The sequence below is a fragment of the Leptodactylus fuscus genome, chromosome 8 (genome assembly GCF_031893055.1).
Source record: "Leptodactylus fuscus isolate aLepFus1 chromosome 8, aLepFus1.hap2, whole genome shotgun sequence".
Taxonomy (NCBI): domain Eukaryota; kingdom Metazoa; phylum Chordata; class Amphibia; order Anura; family Leptodactylidae; genus Leptodactylus; species Leptodactylus fuscus.
Genome location: NC_134272.1, coordinates 2,731,045 through 2,752,010, shown reverse-complemented (window position 1 = coordinate 2,752,010; position 20,966 = coordinate 2,731,045). Strand labels below are relative to the sequence as shown.

The window sequence follows — 20,966 nt, the reverse complement described above, 5'->3', positions numbered from 1 at the left end:
CGGCGGCTCGGTGATGGATTCCCCGGGTCTGCCCGGGCTCAGGCTGTGTAATCGATGGCGGATGTGATGATCTCACGTGTTCTCTCACCGGCATACTGTTCAGATACTGCGGTACTGCCTGTAAGTATTCCTGCGGCTCCAATGCGCTTTACTGCTAGGTGTGACTGTGGCTCAATGCGTTACCGCAACTTGTAGAGTGTGCTGTCTGAACTGCAGGAAAGTATTAGTAGTCTGGTGGCTGTGACTAGTCTGGGGACAAGCTGTGTTATGTGACAACATTCTCTGTAAGGGGCTGCATTACATGTGACCGGCAAGAAACTCCTAAACTGTGGGGGGTCCGGGGACAACTATAAGACGTTTGGTGTATGAGCGCCCTGTGAACACGAGACGGTTCGTGCACATCGATGAATATTCCTGCGGCGTCACCCTTTAGCGTGATTCATCTTCCCCGGCCTGTACATGATATGTCGTTGCCGCAGAGTTTGGCTTTAGTGATAATACAATTTCTATCTTGTCTTTCCACAGCTGCAGGCGCAAGTGAGCGACGCCATGAAACAACGTAAAAGACCACGCAGTAATGAAGACGACAACACCGGATCTAAGAAGAGAAGGGAAGAGGTTACTAGAATCCAAGAATCAGTCAATGGTCTGAAGTCCCAGCAGTCCCGGGTGACGTCTCCTGATATTCTTCTTCTTCTTCATGTCGCCTTCTGTTTTGTGATTGTTAGAAATCCAGACATTAAAGGTTCCCCATCCAGTGCAGCGTCTACATGTCTGTATGAATGGGAGGGGGATTCATGATTTGGAGGACTACACCCCTGTTGACTCTGTTTCTGCTTGTGGGAACTGATGTTGGTTTGGTCAGGTCTGTGTAGCTAAGCGCGTGTTCACATCATGGGTTTTGTCAATGTTAGATAGGTTTGCTGGGGACAAATATTCTGAACCATTCTAAAGGGGTCCATAGAAAGAGGGAGGCCAAAATATAACCAAGTATCCTGCAAAAATATGGCTAGTATAGCGGCTACAACACTCTGAGCCTCAGATCCCACTAATAAGTCATAATAAAGGGAACCCCCGAGGCAGGAAGCAAAAGCTGGTGCCTGGATATTCTCCAGGCTGTGGGGACTGTTTGTTATCCAGCGCTGCCATATTTGTGTCTTGTGCAATACAATACTCCATGTTGTGCTCAGAACAGGGCATGGATATGGGGCCCAGCTGCTGCAGAACTGCTTTGTAAGACTTGGAGCCCTTATCCGTCTGTATGGATGGGTAGAGGTGGAGAGCCCTGTCTCAGTTTGTAGTCACTTCAGTGTCCTGGTTTTGCTAAATACCTTCCATTATTAAGGTTTGTTACATAGATAATGTAGATTTTTGCAATTGTATTTGTCTCATGCAGATGATTGTGTTTCTACAGAAAGCGCCCAGATTATCTCCCGCATTATTCTGCGATAATTGTGAAATTCACCTCCTACAGTTGCATCAACTCCTGAAGTATGTGGTCATCGGGAAGAAGGGCAACGCCGCACAGGCCAGGTGAGGTGCTTGGTGTATGGTCTGTTACACTAAGGGTGTATTCACATCAACCTGCTTGTCTGTTTGTCTGGTCCATGATCGGACGAGGAGAAGAGAATATAAAGAGGATGTACTGCTAAACTGATGCGTCTAATGATGGACAAGTACAAGGGGCTCATGGATTATAATGGGGGGAGGGGGGTCTGTCGGCTATCCATTATATTCTATCTGACATTGCTGGACTAAAAAGTGAGACTTGCAGACCTTTCCATCCATGATTGAAGACTCTGGGCTGTGAATGTAGTTTATAGATGATCCCACTAGTGAAAAGAGTCAGATGGAAACAGATCTGCAAAGTGTTATATAGTATAGACAGCAACAACCAGAGAAGTATCTATCTATCTATCTATCTATCTATCTATCTATCTCCTATCTATCTATCTATCTATCTATCTATCTATCTATCTCCTATCTATCTATCTATCTATCTATCTATCTCCTATCTATCTATCTATCTATCTATCTATCTATCTATCTATCTATCTCCTATCTATCTCCTATCTATCTATCTATCTATCTATCTATCTATCTATCTATCTATCTCCTATCTATCTATCTATCTATCTATCTATCTCCTATCTATCTATCTATCTATCTATCTATCTTCTATCTATCTATCTATCTATCTATCTATCTATCTATCTATCTCCTATCTATCTATCTATCTATCTATCTATCTATCTCCTATCTATCTATCTATCTATCTATCTATCTTCTATCTATCTATCTATCTATCTATCTATCTATCTATCTCCTATCTATCTATCTATCTATCTATCTATCTATCTATCTCCTATCTATCTATCTATCTATCTATCTATCTCCTATCTATCTATCTATCTATCTATCTATCTATCTATCTATCTCCTATCTATCTCCTATCTATCTATCTATCTATCTATCTATCTATCTATCTATCTCCTATCTATCTATCTATCTATCTATCTATCTATCTATCTCCTATCTATCTATCTATCTATCTATCTTCTATCTATCTATCTATCTATCTATCTATCTATCTATCTATCTCCTATCTATCTATCTATCTATCTATCTATCTATCTATCTATCTATCTCCTATCTATCTCCTATCTATCTATCTATCTATCTATCTATCTTCTATCTATCTATCTATCTATCTATCTATCTCCTATCTATCTATCTATCTATCTATCTATCTATCTATCTCCTATCTATCTATCTATCTATCTATCTATCTATCTATCTCCTATCTATCTATCTATCTATCTATCTATCTATCTATCTATCTATATCATAGTAGGGGGGCTGTGGTATTAGATTCCTTTTAACAACAACCTCGGGTGTAAGAAAATAATCTCAATGTCCATGAATGTTCTTATAGAAGATGAATAGTAAATCTTTGTATCTTGTGTTTCTTTGCAGCTGGTGCAGCGTTCACCATCAGAAGCGTCTTGGCGGTGTGGTGCTGGTTGTGCTGCAGGGTCTCGCTCAGCATCATTTCTATCAGTTCTATACACACTTCCATTTTCTCAGGCGATTGTTCACACATGTAAGTACAGATATGAGTTGTAGAGAAGTGGCCGGAGCGATTCCTGCAGATGGGAAGGTTTCTTGTCTCTATAGACATTGATTAGGCCGGACATACATGGGGTAGGATAGAGACTATGATGTAATATGGTTTCCATTGCACAATGGGCGGACATTTCTACCTGTGCACACATTTCTGTACTTTATGGTTTCTATCCCGCTTAGTCTTCAGAAGTTGCATAAATTTCATGTTCTTGCCCTCAAGGGCTGTTCCCATCCTGGGTATTTGTAGCATATCCACATGCGAAGACATAAATACCTTATAGGTTCGGGTCCTGGAGTCAAGCCCTTCATGTAGCTCGAGATGGGGCCTACTGACCCCTCTAATGGAGGTGATTGCACTTGTGACTTCTTCCCTTACTTGTACGGGCGTTCAGTTGTAGCTGGCTCTGTCTGCTCGGCTATTTTTTGAAATTCCCACCCAAGTGAATTGAGAGAGATCCACATGAACAGTCTCCATTCCATGTATCAACAAGACAGGGGTCAGCGGGGACCCCATTCTCCAGACAGTTGTGGCCCCTGTGTTTATGCCATCACTACCCAAGGTGAGAATACCTCTATTAAAAGAGTTTGTGCACTGAAGGGCGTCCATCACCTCCCTGCGTTATCTGCAGCTGTCACCGCTGTATCACAGAGCACATTACAATGATGAACAATAGACTTCTGTTATGTCGGTCACTCTGGGGATCAGCCTCACTGCAATGAGTGACCCAGGCAGGAGATGGCTGTGGTCTGAGTGCTGCAGGGAGATGAAGGTCCGCCCCCAGTGCACCAACTGCTTCATATGGGACCTCCACAGTGCAGGTGACCGGGCTCTGCCCCATGTGTTGTCTGTTACTACAGTGTGACCTGACTCTTTGGTTTTTGCCTTAGTACCCGTGTATGTTGTTATAGGACCCTGTGATTCTGGATTCTGGTTAGACTAGCCTGAATGTTTCTTGCAGTAGATTTCTAGATCTGCTTCTTCCCTCGTAGAGATTCAGCCTGCTCCCTCCTCCCAGTGATTTCATGGCGTCTCTTCTTGGGATCAGTGGTCTTGATGGTCCAAACCAGAATGAGAGAACGGATGATCTGCTCAGCACACAAGGTACTTTATGGTCCGTCTATGTAATGTAAAGTGTGTTATAGAGCACTATATATACTATATACAGTCTACTGCATATCACATTCATAACCCCCCAGTAACAACCCCATTATGTGTACGGCTGTCTTTATACTTTCCCAAACTTTGCCTAAATGCTGGTTCTTTATGTCAGAAAAACAATGTGACTATGTGAATGAGGCTTCTTTGGCGCACGCCAAGGCTCGGTCTCCCCGATACTAATCCTACCCAGCGTCACTCAGACCATCCCAGATGACCTTCCCTTTCCCCATAGCTGCATCACTCCTCTCCCCACCTGTACTCGTAGTCAGCGCATGTACAGACCAGACACCAATGTCACTAAAGTACAGCTGGGAGCAGCTTCACGTGTAGGAGATACCAAGACATCTGGTGAGCACATGCACCAACTAGAAGCGCCAGGGCGCAGGCATGAGAGGACCAGTAGGGAAAGGAGTGGACTGGCCATGGGTCAGATGGACGGGCCTAACAGCATGGGCGGGGGATTAGTGCTGGGGAGTTGCAGCTTTGTAGCATTTCCAGCCTTGTCTTTCTGACATACAAGGCCAAACTTTGGGAGGGAGTGGGGGACACAAAGGTATTTTGGGAATCGGTATAAACAGCCCCCTACAACAATGTGATTTTTCTGGGGGTAATTTTTGCTGACGATAAAATGCTGATCCATAACCTGCTGCTGTAATGTCAGACCTGACCCGAGGAACCGTCCTTACAGGCTCTGCGGATCAGAAGTCTCATCTGTTTGCAGCACCAGAGCCCACAAAGTCTCTGGACCCCATCCTACAAAAATATGGCAGGAGCAAGCGCGGCCTGACCAGGTATCTTCTTACTGAGGAGGAGATGAGGACAAATCATTATCCCTTGCTAGGTCAGTGTATAGAACGAAACGCCCCCAGACATTTGGGGTTAGCAGTGAATGCGGGGGCTTTTTTTCATCGCAGTGTGAACAGGGACCGGCACTGTCTATAGGTTAATACTGGTGTGTGACTGCGACCGCAAGAATGGCGGCTAAAATGGCCGACTGGTGGTGACTCCATACAATGATTTCCTATGTGGGTTCATACTGTTGTACATTCTCTGTTTCTCATGACTCTGTTTACAGACATAACCTTATAACTATACGAGTATTCCTACAGATCCCGCGTTATGGGGTTTCCTTCTCTCTATTTGTAGGCTCATTGGGTACAGAAAACTATGTCCACACCAAGTGCACGGAGAAGCCCACGGACTCCAGTCCTCTCTATGGTCTAGACTGTGAAATGGCAAGTACCTGAAAGACCATGGGGCAGATTTGGTAACCTGTAAGATAACCCCCCTATAACCCTGCACACCCGGTATTCAGGAGGGAGCCAGGACGCTTTATTGGGGTGAATTCATCGTTCCCTCTAAGGCGGCCCCTTCTTGTGCCGTGTGTGCACCTCCAGCCCTGATCTGAGCCTGACTCACTGCATTCTGTGGTATCAGGGAGGGCCGGAGCGTTCACACCTCAGTCTGACATATTTATTATAACCTGGGGTGAAAGACCATGGAAATCTCCGCAAGTTCCTACATGGTGTAGGTTTCCATCCTGGGGCAGGCCATGGCCTCTCGCGGTCCCTGCGCCTGTTGGGCTATTTATTAAGACTGGTGTATGAGATGCTTATGGGTGCCTTACAGAGGAGCGTTCACTATCTGCAGCGGCTCCATCTCTTTGCTTCCTTCCTTCTTTAGTCCCCACCATTCCTGAGCAATCACTGCTGTTAGTATTACAGCTCGGAGTGTCACCGGTGCGGCCTTGTGCTGTCACCGCTGACGTTGCCTCCTATGGCTGATGATGTACAGTCTTGTATTCACCATTCCTTCCACCGCCATCTCTGTCCGCAGTGTATGACCTGTAAAGGCAGTGAGCTGACCAGAGTTGCCTTGGTGAATGCTGAGGGTCAGTGTATTCTGGACGAGCTGGTGAAGCCGGACAATCCCATTATAAATTACATGACCAGGTAGGTTCTTTCTTAAAGTCACTTTCTTGTTTCTCTTACAATGTAAGTTGAGGATTACATATTCGTTTCCCCGACATCCATTCTGCTTGTTTAGTAAATTGACGATCCATAGCCCAGCATTGACCTCCGACCTTCCCTGATCATTTTGGAATCTGATCCCTTGGTAAAACGCACCCTGTGTAGTCTGACTACAGTCTTATCCCCTCTTATCTCTTATGGCTCCGAGGTCAGACTACACAGGGTTAATCTAGCCTGTACCCATAGATAAACCTAGGTCTATATACACAGAGTAGTATATATAAGGATGTGGGGTATATAGGGATATATATTGTGTAGTATAGGGGATGTATATTGTGTAGTATAGGGACTCTTTGGTCCTCTGCTGGATTAATAAATACTGTATCACTACGTCATATATATATATATATATATATATATATATATATATATATATAGCACCAGGGCCGTATATATATTTGTGCTGTAACCAGCTATAAGAAGACTGCGGGGATAGACTTACCAATGTGACAAGCTGCTGGTCATACACAGTGATAGGGCAGTGAGTGAGGCCTAGATGGGGGGACATGACAGTCTTGGTCAGAGATAACATTGTGTCATACAATCTTCCACATTTCCTCCATTTACGTTCGGGCAGGTTCTCGGGGATTACTAGGAAGATGCTTCAAGGAGTAAAAACCAAGTTGAAAGACGTCCAAGAGAAAATAAAAAGTCTTCTTCCCCCGGACGCCGTCTTGGTGGGCCACTCACTGAATAATGACCTGCGAGCGGTACAGGTGGGCGGCCATTGTCTGCACCCTCTGATAGCTGCGCTTTGTGACTCTCTGACTATTATTTATTCTCTTTCCTTCCAGATGATTCATCCAAATGTCATTGACACCTCCCTGATTTATACACGAAAATCCGGATGGAAGTTCAGATTGAAATTCTTGGCGCAAGCCGTTCTAAAGTAGGAAGCCTAGTTCAATAGTCCCAAATGTCATGTGTAACTATGGGCGAGAGCTCAGCGTCAACCAAAAAGCAATCTGGAGATGTCAGCCACGTGTGTCAGCCATGTGTGTCAGCCACGTGTGTCTTGTGTGTCAGCCACGTGTGTCTTGTGTGTCAGCCACGTGTGTCCGCCACATGTGTCTTGTGTGTCAGCCATGTGTGTCTTGTGTGTCAGCCATGTGTGTCAGGCATGTGTGTCTTGTGTGTCAGCCACGTGTGTCTTGTGTGTCAGCCACGTGTGTCAGGCACGTGTGTCAGCCACGTGTGTCAGGCACGTGTGCCAGCCATGTGTGCCAGCCTTGTGTGTCTTGTGTGTCAGCCACGTGTGTCAGCCTTGTGTGTCTTGTGTGTCAGCCTGTAGGGTCTTCTGCATTTCCTGACTAGTCTTGTAGAACACAAAGGTTGAAGTTCTCCGTCACACTTTCCATTTCTGCCTCCGACATTTAAGCTAATGGCAATAGGCAGAGCAATGGAGGCAGCTTCAGCAGATGTTCCAGTAATATCAGAGTATCTAATATATCATTGACTATCATCTAATATATAATATGATTGCATATAATGTATCATTGGCTATAATATAATATATAATGTATCATTGACTATAATATATAATTGATTCTAATATATCTTTTCCTATTTCTCTTGTGTTTGCAGAAGAGAGATTCAGTGTAAAGACGTCTTGGGTCACGATCCCTCAGAAGATGCCGCGGCCGCTCTGAACTTGGCTCAGTTTATCATTCAGGAGGGGCCGGAGCAGGTCTGTCCTTTTATATGGATTTCATTCATGACCTCGGCAGGGTGTCTCCTCTAAGCGCGATATAATGTGTCCCTACTTCTATTCTAGGTTGCTGACATGAATTTGGAGGATATTTTTCTCACGACGAATTATTTTAGTAGACCTGCATCTCCTAAAGCCTCTGAGATCAAACAGAACGGCTTCCTTCACCCCTTACCATCAGCAGCCAGGTAACATCTGCTTGTCTGGAGGACTTGGCCCTTATTAGGGGCATCAATTCGAGTCCTGGGTGGATATAATGCAGCGGCGCTCCAGGGGGATTCTCACTTAAAGGGCTTGAAAGTGTTTGATGCGGTTTCTATGAATCTGTTGGAAACATCTCTGCTCCTATGGAAGTGAATGGTAGCAGATGATTGGGACAAGGTCCAGGGGTCAGACCCCGAGTGATCTGATACTGGATGACCTACACCGTCAGATCCTGGACCACCCAATGTAGCAGCTGAATACTGGGGATTACAGCAGGGGGACACCCTGTCATTTCCCCTCCCAGATTACATGACCCCCTTTACTCTTATCCATATACAAGTCATTTGATAGATCCCATTTTACAGTTTTTTGGAAGATCTGGAGAAAGCAGGCCAGAAGATTTCTTATGTGTCCAGAGATGGATTGAAAGACCCCGCACATGTAAGACAGGTCGAGTCCGTGTTATGTACGTCAGATGAGGAGGTAAGTGACTAGCAAAAGGGTTTCTGTATAAAGGGGGTTGTCTCCAAAACCAAACCTCTCCTGTCCACAAGATCGGGGGCAAGTGTCTGCTCAGTGGGGCCACTAACAATCATGAGGGGGGGGGGGCCTATGTCTTTGTTTGTATGGAATGGTTGTTGGGCGTTTCTGCTGCCGCTCCATTCATTGTCTATGGGGCCATTGCAGGGAGCCGAGTAACCCATTAAATCTAATGGAATGTACATCAGATAATTTACAGCCGTGGATTCAGCCCGTGGCCCTCCAGCTGTTATACAACTCCCAGCATGGCCGGTGCCTGAGAGACTTAGTAGTCGTGCAGCAGCTGGAGGGTCGCAGGTTGGAGACCACTGCCGTGATTATATATATATACTGTATATATTCTTCAGTGTTACCTGCAATGCACAATTTTCTTTGCAGGTCCTGGAGAGAGTCTGCAGCGTCAGTCCCTGGGCACCAGTCACCATTGTTGAGTTCCAGTCTGGAAATGTTTTTAATAAATTCCATGTAGATACCAAAGATAAAGTGAGTAATGACAGGGCGGTATAATAGCAGGATATATGTATATGTATGATATGTGTGTGTATTATATGTGTAGCTAGGGATGTGTACATCTCAGGATAGGTCATCAATTGAAGATCCAGGACCCTGCAGATCAGCTGTTTGGAGCGGCAGTAGTAATCAAGTAAATGCTTTGAGCTGCGACACCGAGCATAGCCACTGTATAAATATACGGCACAGTGCCTGGTACGTACTGAAGAGGCTGCAGCGATCACCCAAACACTGCAATCTCTTGAAACAGCTGATCAGCTGGGTGCAGGTGTCCGACCCCACCAATCTTTAACTCGCACCCTATCCATTGGATAAGCCATCAGTTATTTAGCTTGAGAAGGGCCGTCCCAGATTAATGAATTGAGGTGTGCAAGATCCACTTCTGTCCATGGGCTATGTCTGTTATTACTGCTTATCCTTGTTCATGTGAATCTGTCTGAGCTGCAATACCAAACACAGCCTTTTGGACATGAGTGGCGCTGTCTCTGAAAAGAGCGACCCAGGAGTGAGCCCAACGTCGCACATTGTCTGCATGATAAACGCTCGCTCCGTCAGGATCTGCATTAAGGAAAGGACTGGACCTGCCTACCCTGGGCCATTGATAAATCGGAGCAGCCGCTGTCCGAGCCCTGGTGAAATCCGACTATCACTAACCTAATCTCTGCACATTCTCCACATTAAGATAGCCTGCAAGTTTGCAGAAATGATGACTGTCTTTGCGGGACCCTTCAAGAACAATGTTTGCCTGAAGACGGTGAAGATGCATTTTGAGAGTTGTGGCCCCATCCACTCCCTGAGTGTTGTGTCAGATACCTGTCAGGTGAGCAGTGATACTTTAGTGCCCCATTATGTGGCATCTACCGGGGCGGGGAGTGTTTTACAGTATGAGACCATGGCCGCCATATTGTGATGAGCAGCGCGGAGTAAGGCTGGGGTCACACAGAGTATTCTGGCTCGTGATTTGGTATGTACACGCTGCGGGAGCTTTTGCAGGCCGTATACGCTCCCATTGTTTTCAATGGGAGCCGGTACCGTACACGCGGCGCTATTTTGCGGCCGTGATTTTGCGGCGGCCGAAAAATAGCATCACATACGGTACCGGCTCCCATTGAAAACAATGGGAGCGTATACGGCCTGCAAAAGCTCCCGCAGCGTGTACATACCAAATCACGAGCCAGAATACTCCATGTGAACCCGGCCTAACAGCGGCTGCAGCTTTTAACAGGATGACATCAGGTGTGTTTACATGTAGATACAGATACATATAGACGTAGATACATATAGCTATAGATACATATAGACATGGATACATATAGACGTAGATACATATAGCTATAGATACATATAGACATGGATACATATAGACGTAGATACATATAGACATAGATACATATAGACATAGATACATATAGCTATAGATACATATAGACATGGATACATATAGACGTAGATACATATAGACGTAGATACATATAGACATGGATACATATAGACATGGATACATATAGACGTAGATACATATAGACGTAGATACATATAGACATGGATACATATAGACGTAGATACATATAGACGTAGATACATATAGACATGGATACATATAGACATGGATACATATAGACGTAGATACATATAGACGTAGATACATATAGACATGGATACATATAGACGTAGATACATATAGACATGGATACATATAGACGTAGATACATATAGACATAGATACGGATATAGAAGCTTTTTGTATAAAATCTTTGCATATACTTTGCCAGCCCGTACCTTCCTCGCTCCGCCGTTTCATTCCGCCCTTTACCTCGCAGCCTTATATCAGTTTGACCTTTGGTGTCCCAGAAGCCGCGCAGCTCGCCGTGGAGCATCTGAACGGTTCGTGTATCGATGGATGTCGTATTAAGGTAAGAACCTGAGAAGTCACTACAGACTCTGATCCCGTCCTTGGGCCGTCATCGCCAATGTCTTTTCTGTACGTAGGTAAGAAGGATGATGACAAGGAGCAGCGTAGACCACGAGGAGGTCTTCAAGGAGATGGAAGGAGATGCCGAAAACTCAGACACAATCTATGTCTCTGGATTTACCAGACCCCTGACGGAGGAATCTCTGCAAAAGCAGTTTAACCACTTCAAGGAGATTAAGTCTATATTTGTGCCATCGAATCCAAGAAGCCGACACCCTGCAAAGTATTGTTATATAAGTAAGTGTAGTGTGAGCGTCATTCTGTATCAGAGAACTTATGGGGTCCTGTAACTTTCTGACAACTTGTGATTTTCTGGCAGGATTCGTGACCTTAGTAAATTTTGCAGTAACTTTAATAACAGATTTGTCTCCTTTCTGCGAGATCCTCACCTCGTCATTCTTCCCCTTGTTTCTCTATTGTGAGCGGGGAGAGGTGCAGTCTCTTGTATATCGCTGAGGGGCTCTCCATAGACAGGCGCGGTCTCTTGTATATCGCTGAGGGGCTCCCCATAGACAGGCGCAGTCTCTTGTATATCGCTGAGGGGCTCTCCATAGACAGGCGCAGTCTCTTGTATATCGCTGAGGGGCTCTCCATAGACAGGCGCAGTCTCTTGTATATCGCTGAGGGGCTCTCCATAGACAGGTGCGGTCTCTTGTATATCGCTGAGGGGCTCCCCATAGACAGGCGCGGTCTCTTGTATATCGCTGAGGGGCTCTCCATAGACAGGTGCGGTCTCTTGTATAGCGCTGAGGGGCTCCCCATAGACAGGTGCGGTCTCTTGTATATCGCTGAGGGGCTCCCCATAGACAGGCGCAGTCTCTTGTATATCGCTGAGGGGCTCTCCATAGACAGGTGCGGTCTCTTGTATATCGCTGAGGGGCTCTCCATAGACAGGCGCAGTCTCTTGTATATCGCTGAGGGGCTCTCCATAGACAGGTGCGGTCTCTTGTATATCGCTGAGGGGCTCCCCATAGACAGGCGCGGTCTCTTGTATATCGCTGAGGGGCTCTCCATAGACAGGTGCGGTCTCTTGTATAGCGCTGAGGGGCTCCCCATAGACAGGTGCGGTCTCTTGTATATCGCTGAGGGGCTCTCCATAGACAGGCGCGGTCTCTTGTATATCGCTGAGGGGCTCCCCATAGACAGGCGCAGTCTCTTGTATATCGCTGAGGGGCTCCCCATAGACAGGCGCGGTCTCTTGTATATCGCTGAGGGGCTCTCCATAGACAGGTGCGGTCTCTTGTATAGCGCTGAGGGGCTCCCCATAGACAGGTGCGGTCTCTTGTATATCGCTGAGGGGCTCCCCATAGACAGGCGCAGTCTCTTGTATATCGCTGAGGGGCTCTCCATAGACAGGCGCGGTCTCTTGTATATCGCTGAGGGGCTCCCCATAGACAGGCGCAGTCTCTTGTATATCGCTGAGGGGCTCTCCATAGACAGGCGCGGTCTCTTGTATATCGCTGAGGGGCTCCCCATAGACAGGCGCGGTCTCTTGTATAGCGCTGAGGGGCTCTCCATAGACAGGCGCGGTCTCTTGTATAGCGCTGAGGGGCTCCCCATAGACAGGCGCGGTCTCTTGTATAGCGCTGAGGGGCTCCCCATAGACAGGTGCGGTCTCGAAGACCTGCCTGGTGTTGTTGGTTGTACTTCCTAACCTTAATGCCTTCTACACCAGAACTTGTCTGAATGCAAAGATTTTGCTTCAGATATTGATGTGAATGTGTTTGTTGCAGAATTTCACAGCCCTGAGGCGGCAGGAGCAGCTAATGAAGATATTCGGACACATGGCGGACTGAGGAGTATGAAAGCCGTGACCTCCAGTCACTTACATCGCTGGCTACAAACTGCTGTCACTTCTGTATCGTCACATCAACCCGGTAACCAAGAAGTTGTGCCTGAGGTAAGAAGTGCAAGGACTAGTCTGTAAAATCTCAGGTCTGTGTCACTGTCCTCAGCATTCACTAGTATAGGGGTTAGATCTGCTGTAGTCAAGGCCATGGAAACATTGTAGGGTTGTCTGTCTACACCATTTACAAGGAGGCAGCACTGTCTGTGCCTACACCGTTTACACTAGGTTCACACCTGCGTTCTTCTTTCCATTCTGTGCTTTCCTTCTTCTGCATGCCAGAAGACGGAAAGCACAGACCGGGTCCGGCCGTGAGCGGCGGTGAGCGTTTTAGGCTCTCCGCCGCGAAACCGGATTTTTTTTATCCGGACACAGAGTACTGCATGTCCGACTCTGTGTCCAGATTATAAAACCCGGTTTCGCGGCGGAGAGCCTAAAACGCTCACCGCCGATCTCGGCCGGACATCTCTCTCACCCATTCAAATGAAAGACTCCTGCAGGTTTCCGTCTCCTGCCTCTGTTTTAGGCAGGAAACCTGCATAACGGAGTTCACAACGCTGATGTGAACGAGCCCTTACAAGGAGGCAGCGCTATCTGTGCCTACACTGTTTACAAGGAGGCAGCACTATCTGTGCCTACACTGTGTACAAGGAGGCAGCACTATCTGTGCCTACACTGTGTACAAGGAGGCAGCACTATCTGTGCCTACACTGTGTACAAGGAGGCAGCACTATCTGTGCCTACACTGTTTACAAGGAGGCAGCACTATCTGTGCCTACACTGTTTACAAGGAGGCAGCACTATCTGTGCCTACACTGTGTACAAGGAGGCAGCACTATCTGTGCCTACACTGTGTACAAGGAGGCAGCACTATCTGTGCCTACACTGTGTACAAGGAGGCAGCACTATCTGTGCCTACACTGTGTACAAGGAGGCAGCACTATCTGTGCCTACACTGTGTACAAGGAGGCAGCACTATCTGTGCCTACACTGTTTACAAGGAGGCAGCACTATCTGTGCCTACACTGTTTACAAGGAGGCAGCACTATCTGTGCCTACACTGTTTACAAGGAGGCAGCACTGTCTGTGCCTACACTGTTTACAAGGAGGCAGCACTATCTGTGCCTACACCACTTACAAGGAGGCAGGGCTATCTGTGCCTACACTGTGTACAAGGAGGCAGCACTATCTGTGCCTACAACGTTTACAAGGAGGCAGCACTGTCTGTGCCTACACTGTTTACAAGGAGGCAGCACTGTCTGTGCCTACACCACTTACAAGGAGGCAGCGCTATCTGTGCCTACACTGTTTACAAGGAGGCAGCGCTATCTGTGCCTACACTGTTTACAAGGAGGCAGCACTATCTGTGCCTACACTGTTTACAAGGAGGCAGCACTATCTGTACTTACACCAATAAGGCATAGAGACCGGGAAGCAGTGCTATCTGTGCTTACATCATATAAAGGCACAGTCGGGGAGGCGATACTGTCAGTGCCCTCATCACTTAAGGGCGGTAGTACATACAACACACAATATCATCTCATGGTCTGCACACGTTATAGAGTCCCCTGTAGTGTTAGTCAGAAACCCTATTGATGTCTATGGGGATTAGAGGTTGCAGAGACCTCCGACCTCCTTATTGCTGCCTCACTCAGAAGATTTACCAACCAGTAACCAGAAGTGTCTGCACAGTCTTGTCTTATGTCCTGCTTCTGTTTTGTGTAATATTCACATTCGCCTTTTCCTTTTAGGCAGATCTTATTGCAATAATTAAGGATCTGGACCAGAAAGTTCATCGTCTTTATGAGAGCCTTGTAGCAGACACACTGTGCGTCCTCCTCCTGCCTGGGAACAATAGGTACTTAGCCTTACACTAGACGTGTTATTAAGACTCCTCCTGAGGAGCCGCTGATGCTGAATACAAGACCTTCCCGACACTGATGATTTTTTTCCTTTTCTTCTCTTGCCTGGGGGTCTTATAATAATCTGCAGGAAATCCTATAATATCACATTATAATAGAGCAGGCCATTGCTTAGAGACACCCGGCCACTAGGGGCGCTGTTCCTGAGGCTGCAGAATATTCTACTTGAGCCTTTTAATAAGGTTTATACGTAAAGTAAAAATAATTTCCATTAGTTTTTCTAAGGTACCAAATAAAAGGGAACCTGAGCGGTTACAGATGGCGCCTGGCCTGCGGGAAGGTTAATATCTAGCTGTAGTGGTACGAGTCCAGTGGGCGGTCCTACTCTGTGACTGATGGCAATCTCTCTGACAGTGACTGGTTAGGACCGCCCACTGGACTCCTAAGTACAGAAAGAGACAGGAGTTAAATTCAGGAAATATAAGTTGGACTGAATCTTTTCCCACAAAACTGCGCCAATCTGCTGAGCGCCTCCTGTTGTATAAATCACTATTACAGGGGATCCCCATCTTGGCCTCCTCCCAGCCATAAGGTTTGTAGTTACTACCTGATCTGCGCTCCCATCAAAGGACATTGGAGAAACAGGAGCCAAGGATGGGGCATCGCTATCAGATTAGTGGGGTCGGACACCAGGGACCACCGTGAGAACGGAGCAGGAAGCAGACAGCGCCGCTCACTGTGTAGTGGCTGAATCCGGTTACTGCAGGTCGGCTCCCATTTACTTGAATAGCATTTGCAGAACCTGCAAAACAACAACATAACTGGGGGAGATATGGAAACAGCGTACCTTTAAGAAAGGCTGTGAATAACCCTGTAACCGTGTCCATACTGTACAGCTTATTTATAATGGTGTTGCTGACCTTTATAGGGGTCGTTCACCCTACTGACACTAGATAACTGCCTAATACAATACACTAATATAGTAATGAAAGATATCCGCTGCGGAGGACGTGCTGATGGCGACACACAAAGTCCGTACACAGGCGGAAAACTGTATCTTCATTCCTGCTACATATCGTGTCTCCCCTCTGTGCTCCATGGTATATATAATAGATTTATTTCCCTTCCAGCAGTGCTGGGTCTTTTCCAGGGTTCGGTGCGATGGGGATAAAGCTCTGACCACATCCAGGAGGCATCGACGGTTTAATCTAATGTAATGTGCAGACGTTTTTACCAGTTCTCTATTCGTGTCCCTGCAATAAACAGCTGTCAGGGCTTTAGCTGGAGTCGTTTTATTACAGAGATCCTGCCGGACACATCCACATGGAATAACATTACCTGTAGTGTGCGAGGTAGAGGCCGCCATCTTCCTGCAATCCTCTGCGTGGACCTGCTGAGAAGGCCATCCATCCATCCATCCATCCATCCATCCACTGTATATGTCCAGCACTACCTGGCCCCGCATTGGCTCCCATCACTTCTTGCTGTCCTTGTTGTTAGGCAGAGCCCGGATAAGTTGAGGCGCTGGAATATTCAGGACTGAGGGGTCCGGCTGATGCTTCACATTATACAAGAGAGGTAGAACCTGCAGTAATTGTCACTATTACAAGGTAACGCTCTGCGAGTCCTGCACCGCATGTGCTGGCCTGGACGTCTTACACAGATAATCTCCTAGACCTTCCGAAAATACAATCATATCATAAGCCAATGACTGCAGTACCTGACTTATGAGGTAACACAGGGAGGCGCTGTGACTGCCCTGTCTGTAACTGCGACACTTCTGTTCATAGATGGGATCATCTGGAAAATCTGACACCTCGGGCGCCGCTGCTCCTATTTCTTGCCTGTTCTGTGCAGATTCGCTTACTAACACCTGAGGCTGTGCCGGCTATTGGTTCAGATTTTGCTGCAATTTTTTGAAGCAAAGCAAGGAATGGATTTAGCAGAAGGAAGAAATAGATTCCTGGATATCCTCCATTACTATTGTAAGATCAAAAACCACAGCAAGATCTCAGCCTTAAAGGCGACCCTTCACCTCCTGCACATGCGGCTTTATATCCTGCTAGTAAGCCGACCATGTGCTGAATTCGGTGGACATCTGCTGTCATGTTCTGTGCCCCGGGGCTGGAGATATCAGGGCGCTCCTTACACACCTATAGGGGGGTGTCTAGTGTATGCAGAACATGCCCTCTAGTGGTGGGGGCAGGAAGGCGTTTAACCCCTGCAGCTCTGTATCAGACAACACCTAATGAATGAGGTTAGTAAATACCTGAATGTGTTTGTGACCCATCGAGGGAAGAAGACGAAGCAGACGAGGACAGTTGCAGCTCCACTGTGTAAGGACATTTATTCCAAAATAAAAATATTAAAGACTTTTTTTTTTGCAAAATTGTATCTAAACAATAATTGATAACTGCACAATGTAAAGCAATGTCCAAACTGAAAAGTAGAAACCTTGTTACTGATAGTGCTGTGGAAATAATATGGGGATCAGTCCCCGCCCAGAAGGGACTCGTATCTGCAGGTGGGTGGGAGCAGCGGCGCCCGCCACGCTCATCTCTATCAGGGCACTGCCTTCCTAAATCTTCATCAGCCCTGAGAACTGTCCAACGTTCTCTCCTGACCAATGGAAATCCCAGAAGCTGGAGCTCGTCCTGCTCTACATTGTATCTGCGGGGGGGGGGGGGGGGGGGGGGGTTGGGGGTGTCAATTACTAAATGTGTACACAATAATATAATATAGAGACGAGCGATCAGGGTGGCCCTCAGAAGTGGGACGTTGTATGGGTTGCCTCTGGTTTTGCGCCCCCGTCTGGCATATTAAAAGAAAAGCAATAACTTGGCGACAACGGCTGCGATTCACAAGGGGGACGCCATCCAATTCAGAGGACCCTAACCTATCAATCTGCAGAGCTGGGGCCATATACTGAGTCTGGGGACCGTAACCCATCTATATGCTGGGGACCCTAACCTATCTATCTGCAGGGCTGGGGACTGTAACCTATCTATCTGCAGGGCTGGGGCCATATACTGGGTCTGGGGACTGTAACCCATCTATATGCTATGGGACCCTAACCTATCTATCTGCGGGGCTGGGACCATATACTGGGGACTGTAACCTATCTATCTGCAGGGCTGGGGCCATATACTGGGGCTGGGGACTGTAACCCATCTATATGCTATGGGACCCTAACCTATCTATCTGCAGGGCTGGGGACTGTAACCTATCTATCTGCAGGGCTGGGGCCATATACTGGGTCTGGGGACTGTAACCCATCTATATGCTATGGGACCCTAACCTATCTATCTGCGGGGCTGGGACCATATACTGGGGACTGTAACCTATCTATCTGCAGGGCTGGGGCCATATACTGGGGCTGGGGACTGTAACCTATCTATCTATATAGTAGAGCTGGGGACCCTAACCTATCTATATACTGGGGCTGGGGCCACTCACTTTAAAGGAGTCACTATGAATTTATTAAGGTTTCCACTCTCTTGTCCATGAGCTCAGTCCCATCCTAGTGACTAGCCGCTGCCGCTTCTCTCACACAAGATGCATTTTTGGAGGTTCTGACTAAGGGAGCTCAAAAAGAGGCCGTGAGACCCATTAAAACCCTTTCTGCTATGGGATCTTGAAGGAACTTAAAATAGACTTGTGTGACCAGTGGGCAAGGAATGTTGGACTGTGGCCCTCGGGCACCTCCCCTCCCCCATCTTCTGGTCCTATGCATATTTATGTCTAATAAAAAGATTGGGGACACGGAGCCCCAGCACTCGCAAAACTAAACCCCAGAAGTGAGCCGGAGCAGCATTGGTCATGGAGCCCTGATATTCTAGTGGTAAGAGATAGGTAATCCCTGTCCGCCATCATCACATGACACAGTCTGTACAGCACCCAATGTGGTATAACCTGATCACCTCCCAGCACTGCAGGGGGCGCTATACATGTCCTATACTGGAGTCATTGGGGTCACTTCCTTGCATAGCCTCAGTTGCAGTTTTACTTCAGTCTAATTCCTGGGACACCTTTCTTAAAGGGATTGTCCAGGACTGTAATTCTGAGCTCCACTTCCTATTCTCAGGCCAGTGATGTCACAGCTATTGGTCACATGACCATGCTATAGCTTAGTCCCATTCAAATATATGGGGCTGATCTGCAATACCAAGCACAGCCCCTATACAATGAAGAGGCCACAGCCATAGAGATAGTCCTGGAGAAGCCCTTTATAGGGAACACAGGACAGGCTCTCCGCATATTACAGCACCGCTCCAAGGACCCATAAAGATGAGGCAAGAGTCCCCACTAAGGGAAGGAGAGGAGGGACACCAGCGCTATAAGGGGCTCTCCCATATAAGATACATATGGCCCTATAGTGTACATGACAAGCAGCGCAGACCTTAGTGTTATTAGTGCTCGCAGTGACCGTTCGCCTCCGAACCGCCATCAGACAATAACAGATGCTGAGCACTGGTGGAGGTGGTGACGGCTCATCTGTGAAGGGGTCTCTGGGATTAGGATACTGAGAACCTATTATATTCCTATAGTCTGACACCCGGGGCCTCCTCTGATCAGCTGTCTCGAGAGCTTGAAGCCTTTCCTCTGCTCAGGCCAGAGACCTCATGTGCTTTAGCCGCAGCCCCTCCAACCAGCTGATCTGTGGGGTTCAGGTGTCGGACCCCCCCCAATATGATATTGATGGCCCATCCTGAATACTGGAGATCCACATAGACCTGGAGAAACCCTTTAAGGAGAATGGCCAGCCTTGAAAACACTTTGTTCTGCACAATTAATTTCTGACTATCTGTATATGGCCACCACTAGGGGCAGCGGTGCACAGGCTGACTGTATACAGTATTACACTGACCTGTGTATGCAGTAAGCTCCCCCTAGTGGTGGCCACGATGAAGATCTGCGAGGAAATTAATCTAGTTAATGAACAGTATGGAGGAGCCCGGCCCGTCACTGCCCCGTCTGTCACACAGCGCTGATCAGTATGGAGGAGCCCGGCCCGTCACACAGCCCTGATCTGTACGGAGGAGCCCGGCCCGTCACACAGCCCTGATCTGTACGGAGGAGCCCGGCCCGTCACACAGCCCTGATCTGTACGGAGGAGCCCGGCCCGTCACACAGCCCTGATCGGTACGGAGGAGCCCGGCCCGTCACACAGCACTGATCGGTACGGAGGAGCCCGGCCCGTCACACAGCACTGATCTGTACGGAGGAGCCCGGCCCGTCACACAGCACTGATCGGTACGGAGGAGCCCGGCCCGTCACACAGCACTGATCGGTACGGAGGAGCCCGGCCCGTCACACAGCTCTGATCGGTACGGAGGAGCCCGGCCCGTCACACAGCTCTGATCGGTACGGAGGAGCCCGGCCCGTCACACAGCTCTGATCAGTACGGAGGAGCCCGGCCCGTCACACAGCTCTGATCAGTACGGAGGAGCCCGGCCCGTCACACAGCTCTGATCAGTACGGAGGAGCCCGGCCCGTCACACAGCACTGATCAGTACGGAGGAGCCTGGCCCATCACTGTCCTCATTCAGCTATAAGAGTACATGGCAATAGAAAAGCTGGAACTTTACTTTTTTTTTGTATATATTTTGTCTTTTTCTTACAGAAGGAGTTAACGCTACGTCTGCTTAATGCTCGGATATAGAATTCAGGGGGAATGTGCTCCTTTCCCCAACCCCACTGAACAGCTTCACAACTATGAAAAACCCAACAATGTAAACACCACTACACAGTACGCAACTGCCCTGATGGACGCCGGACCCCGGAGGAAAGCACGACCCCGGCACCGTCATTAAGAACTGCATCTTTTTTTGTTCAGAAACCCTCGCGCGCCAGCCTGGCTTACAGAGAGCTGCAGCCACTTTGGCACTAAGGGGGTTAATATATACTAAAAAAACAAAAAAAAACATAAAAAGGGTGAGGACATGGAAATGAGCAGAGGTGACACCAACCAGCTGCTGCATGTCCCACAATGCATTGGCTCTGCAAGCC

General features: G+C 47.6%; 1 protein-coding gene across 1 annotated transcript; it reads left to right on the top strand.

The window, feature by feature from the left end:
* Window positions 1–69: 69 nt before the first annotated feature.
* REXO5 (RNA exonuclease 5) lies at window positions 70–16,148 on the top strand. The gene is made up of 20 exons (XM_075285939.1): window positions 70–120; window positions 526–669; window positions 1,415–1,533; window positions 2,977–3,103; window positions 4,117–4,228; window positions 4,974–5,126; window positions 5,432–5,520; window positions 6,122–6,237; window positions 6,893–7,031; window positions 7,110–7,204; window positions 7,900–8,002; window positions 8,090–8,211; window positions 8,593–8,710; window positions 9,146–9,250; window positions 9,960–10,097; window positions 11,098–11,190; window positions 11,267–11,486; window positions 12,983–13,149; window positions 14,847–14,953; window positions 16,091–16,148. Exons 2-20 carry the CDS (start codon window positions 550–552, stop codon window positions 16,134–16,136), a joined length of 2,289 nt encoding a protein of 762 aa, XP_075142040.1. The 5' UTR covers window positions 70–120; window positions 526–549; the 3' UTR covers window positions 16,137–16,148.
* The last annotated feature ends 4,818 nt before the right edge of the window (window positions 16,149–20,966 follow it).

What these genes read in the sequence shown, in the direction of transcription:
- REXO5 (XM_075285939.1), top strand. Translation starts at nt 550, where the DNA reads ATGAAACAACGTAAAAGACCACGCAGTAATGAAGACGACAACACCGGA. An exon ending in TCAGGCGATTGTTCACACAT is followed by an intron (nt 3,104 to 4,116) that starts GTAAGTACAGAT and finishes CTTCCCTCGTAG; the next exon opens with AGATTCAGCCTGCTCCCTCC. An exon ending in ATGTAGATACCAAAGATAAA is followed by an intron (nt 9,251 to 9,959) that starts GTGAGTAATGAC and finishes CTCCACATTAAG; the next exon opens with ATAGCCTGCAAGTTTGCAGA.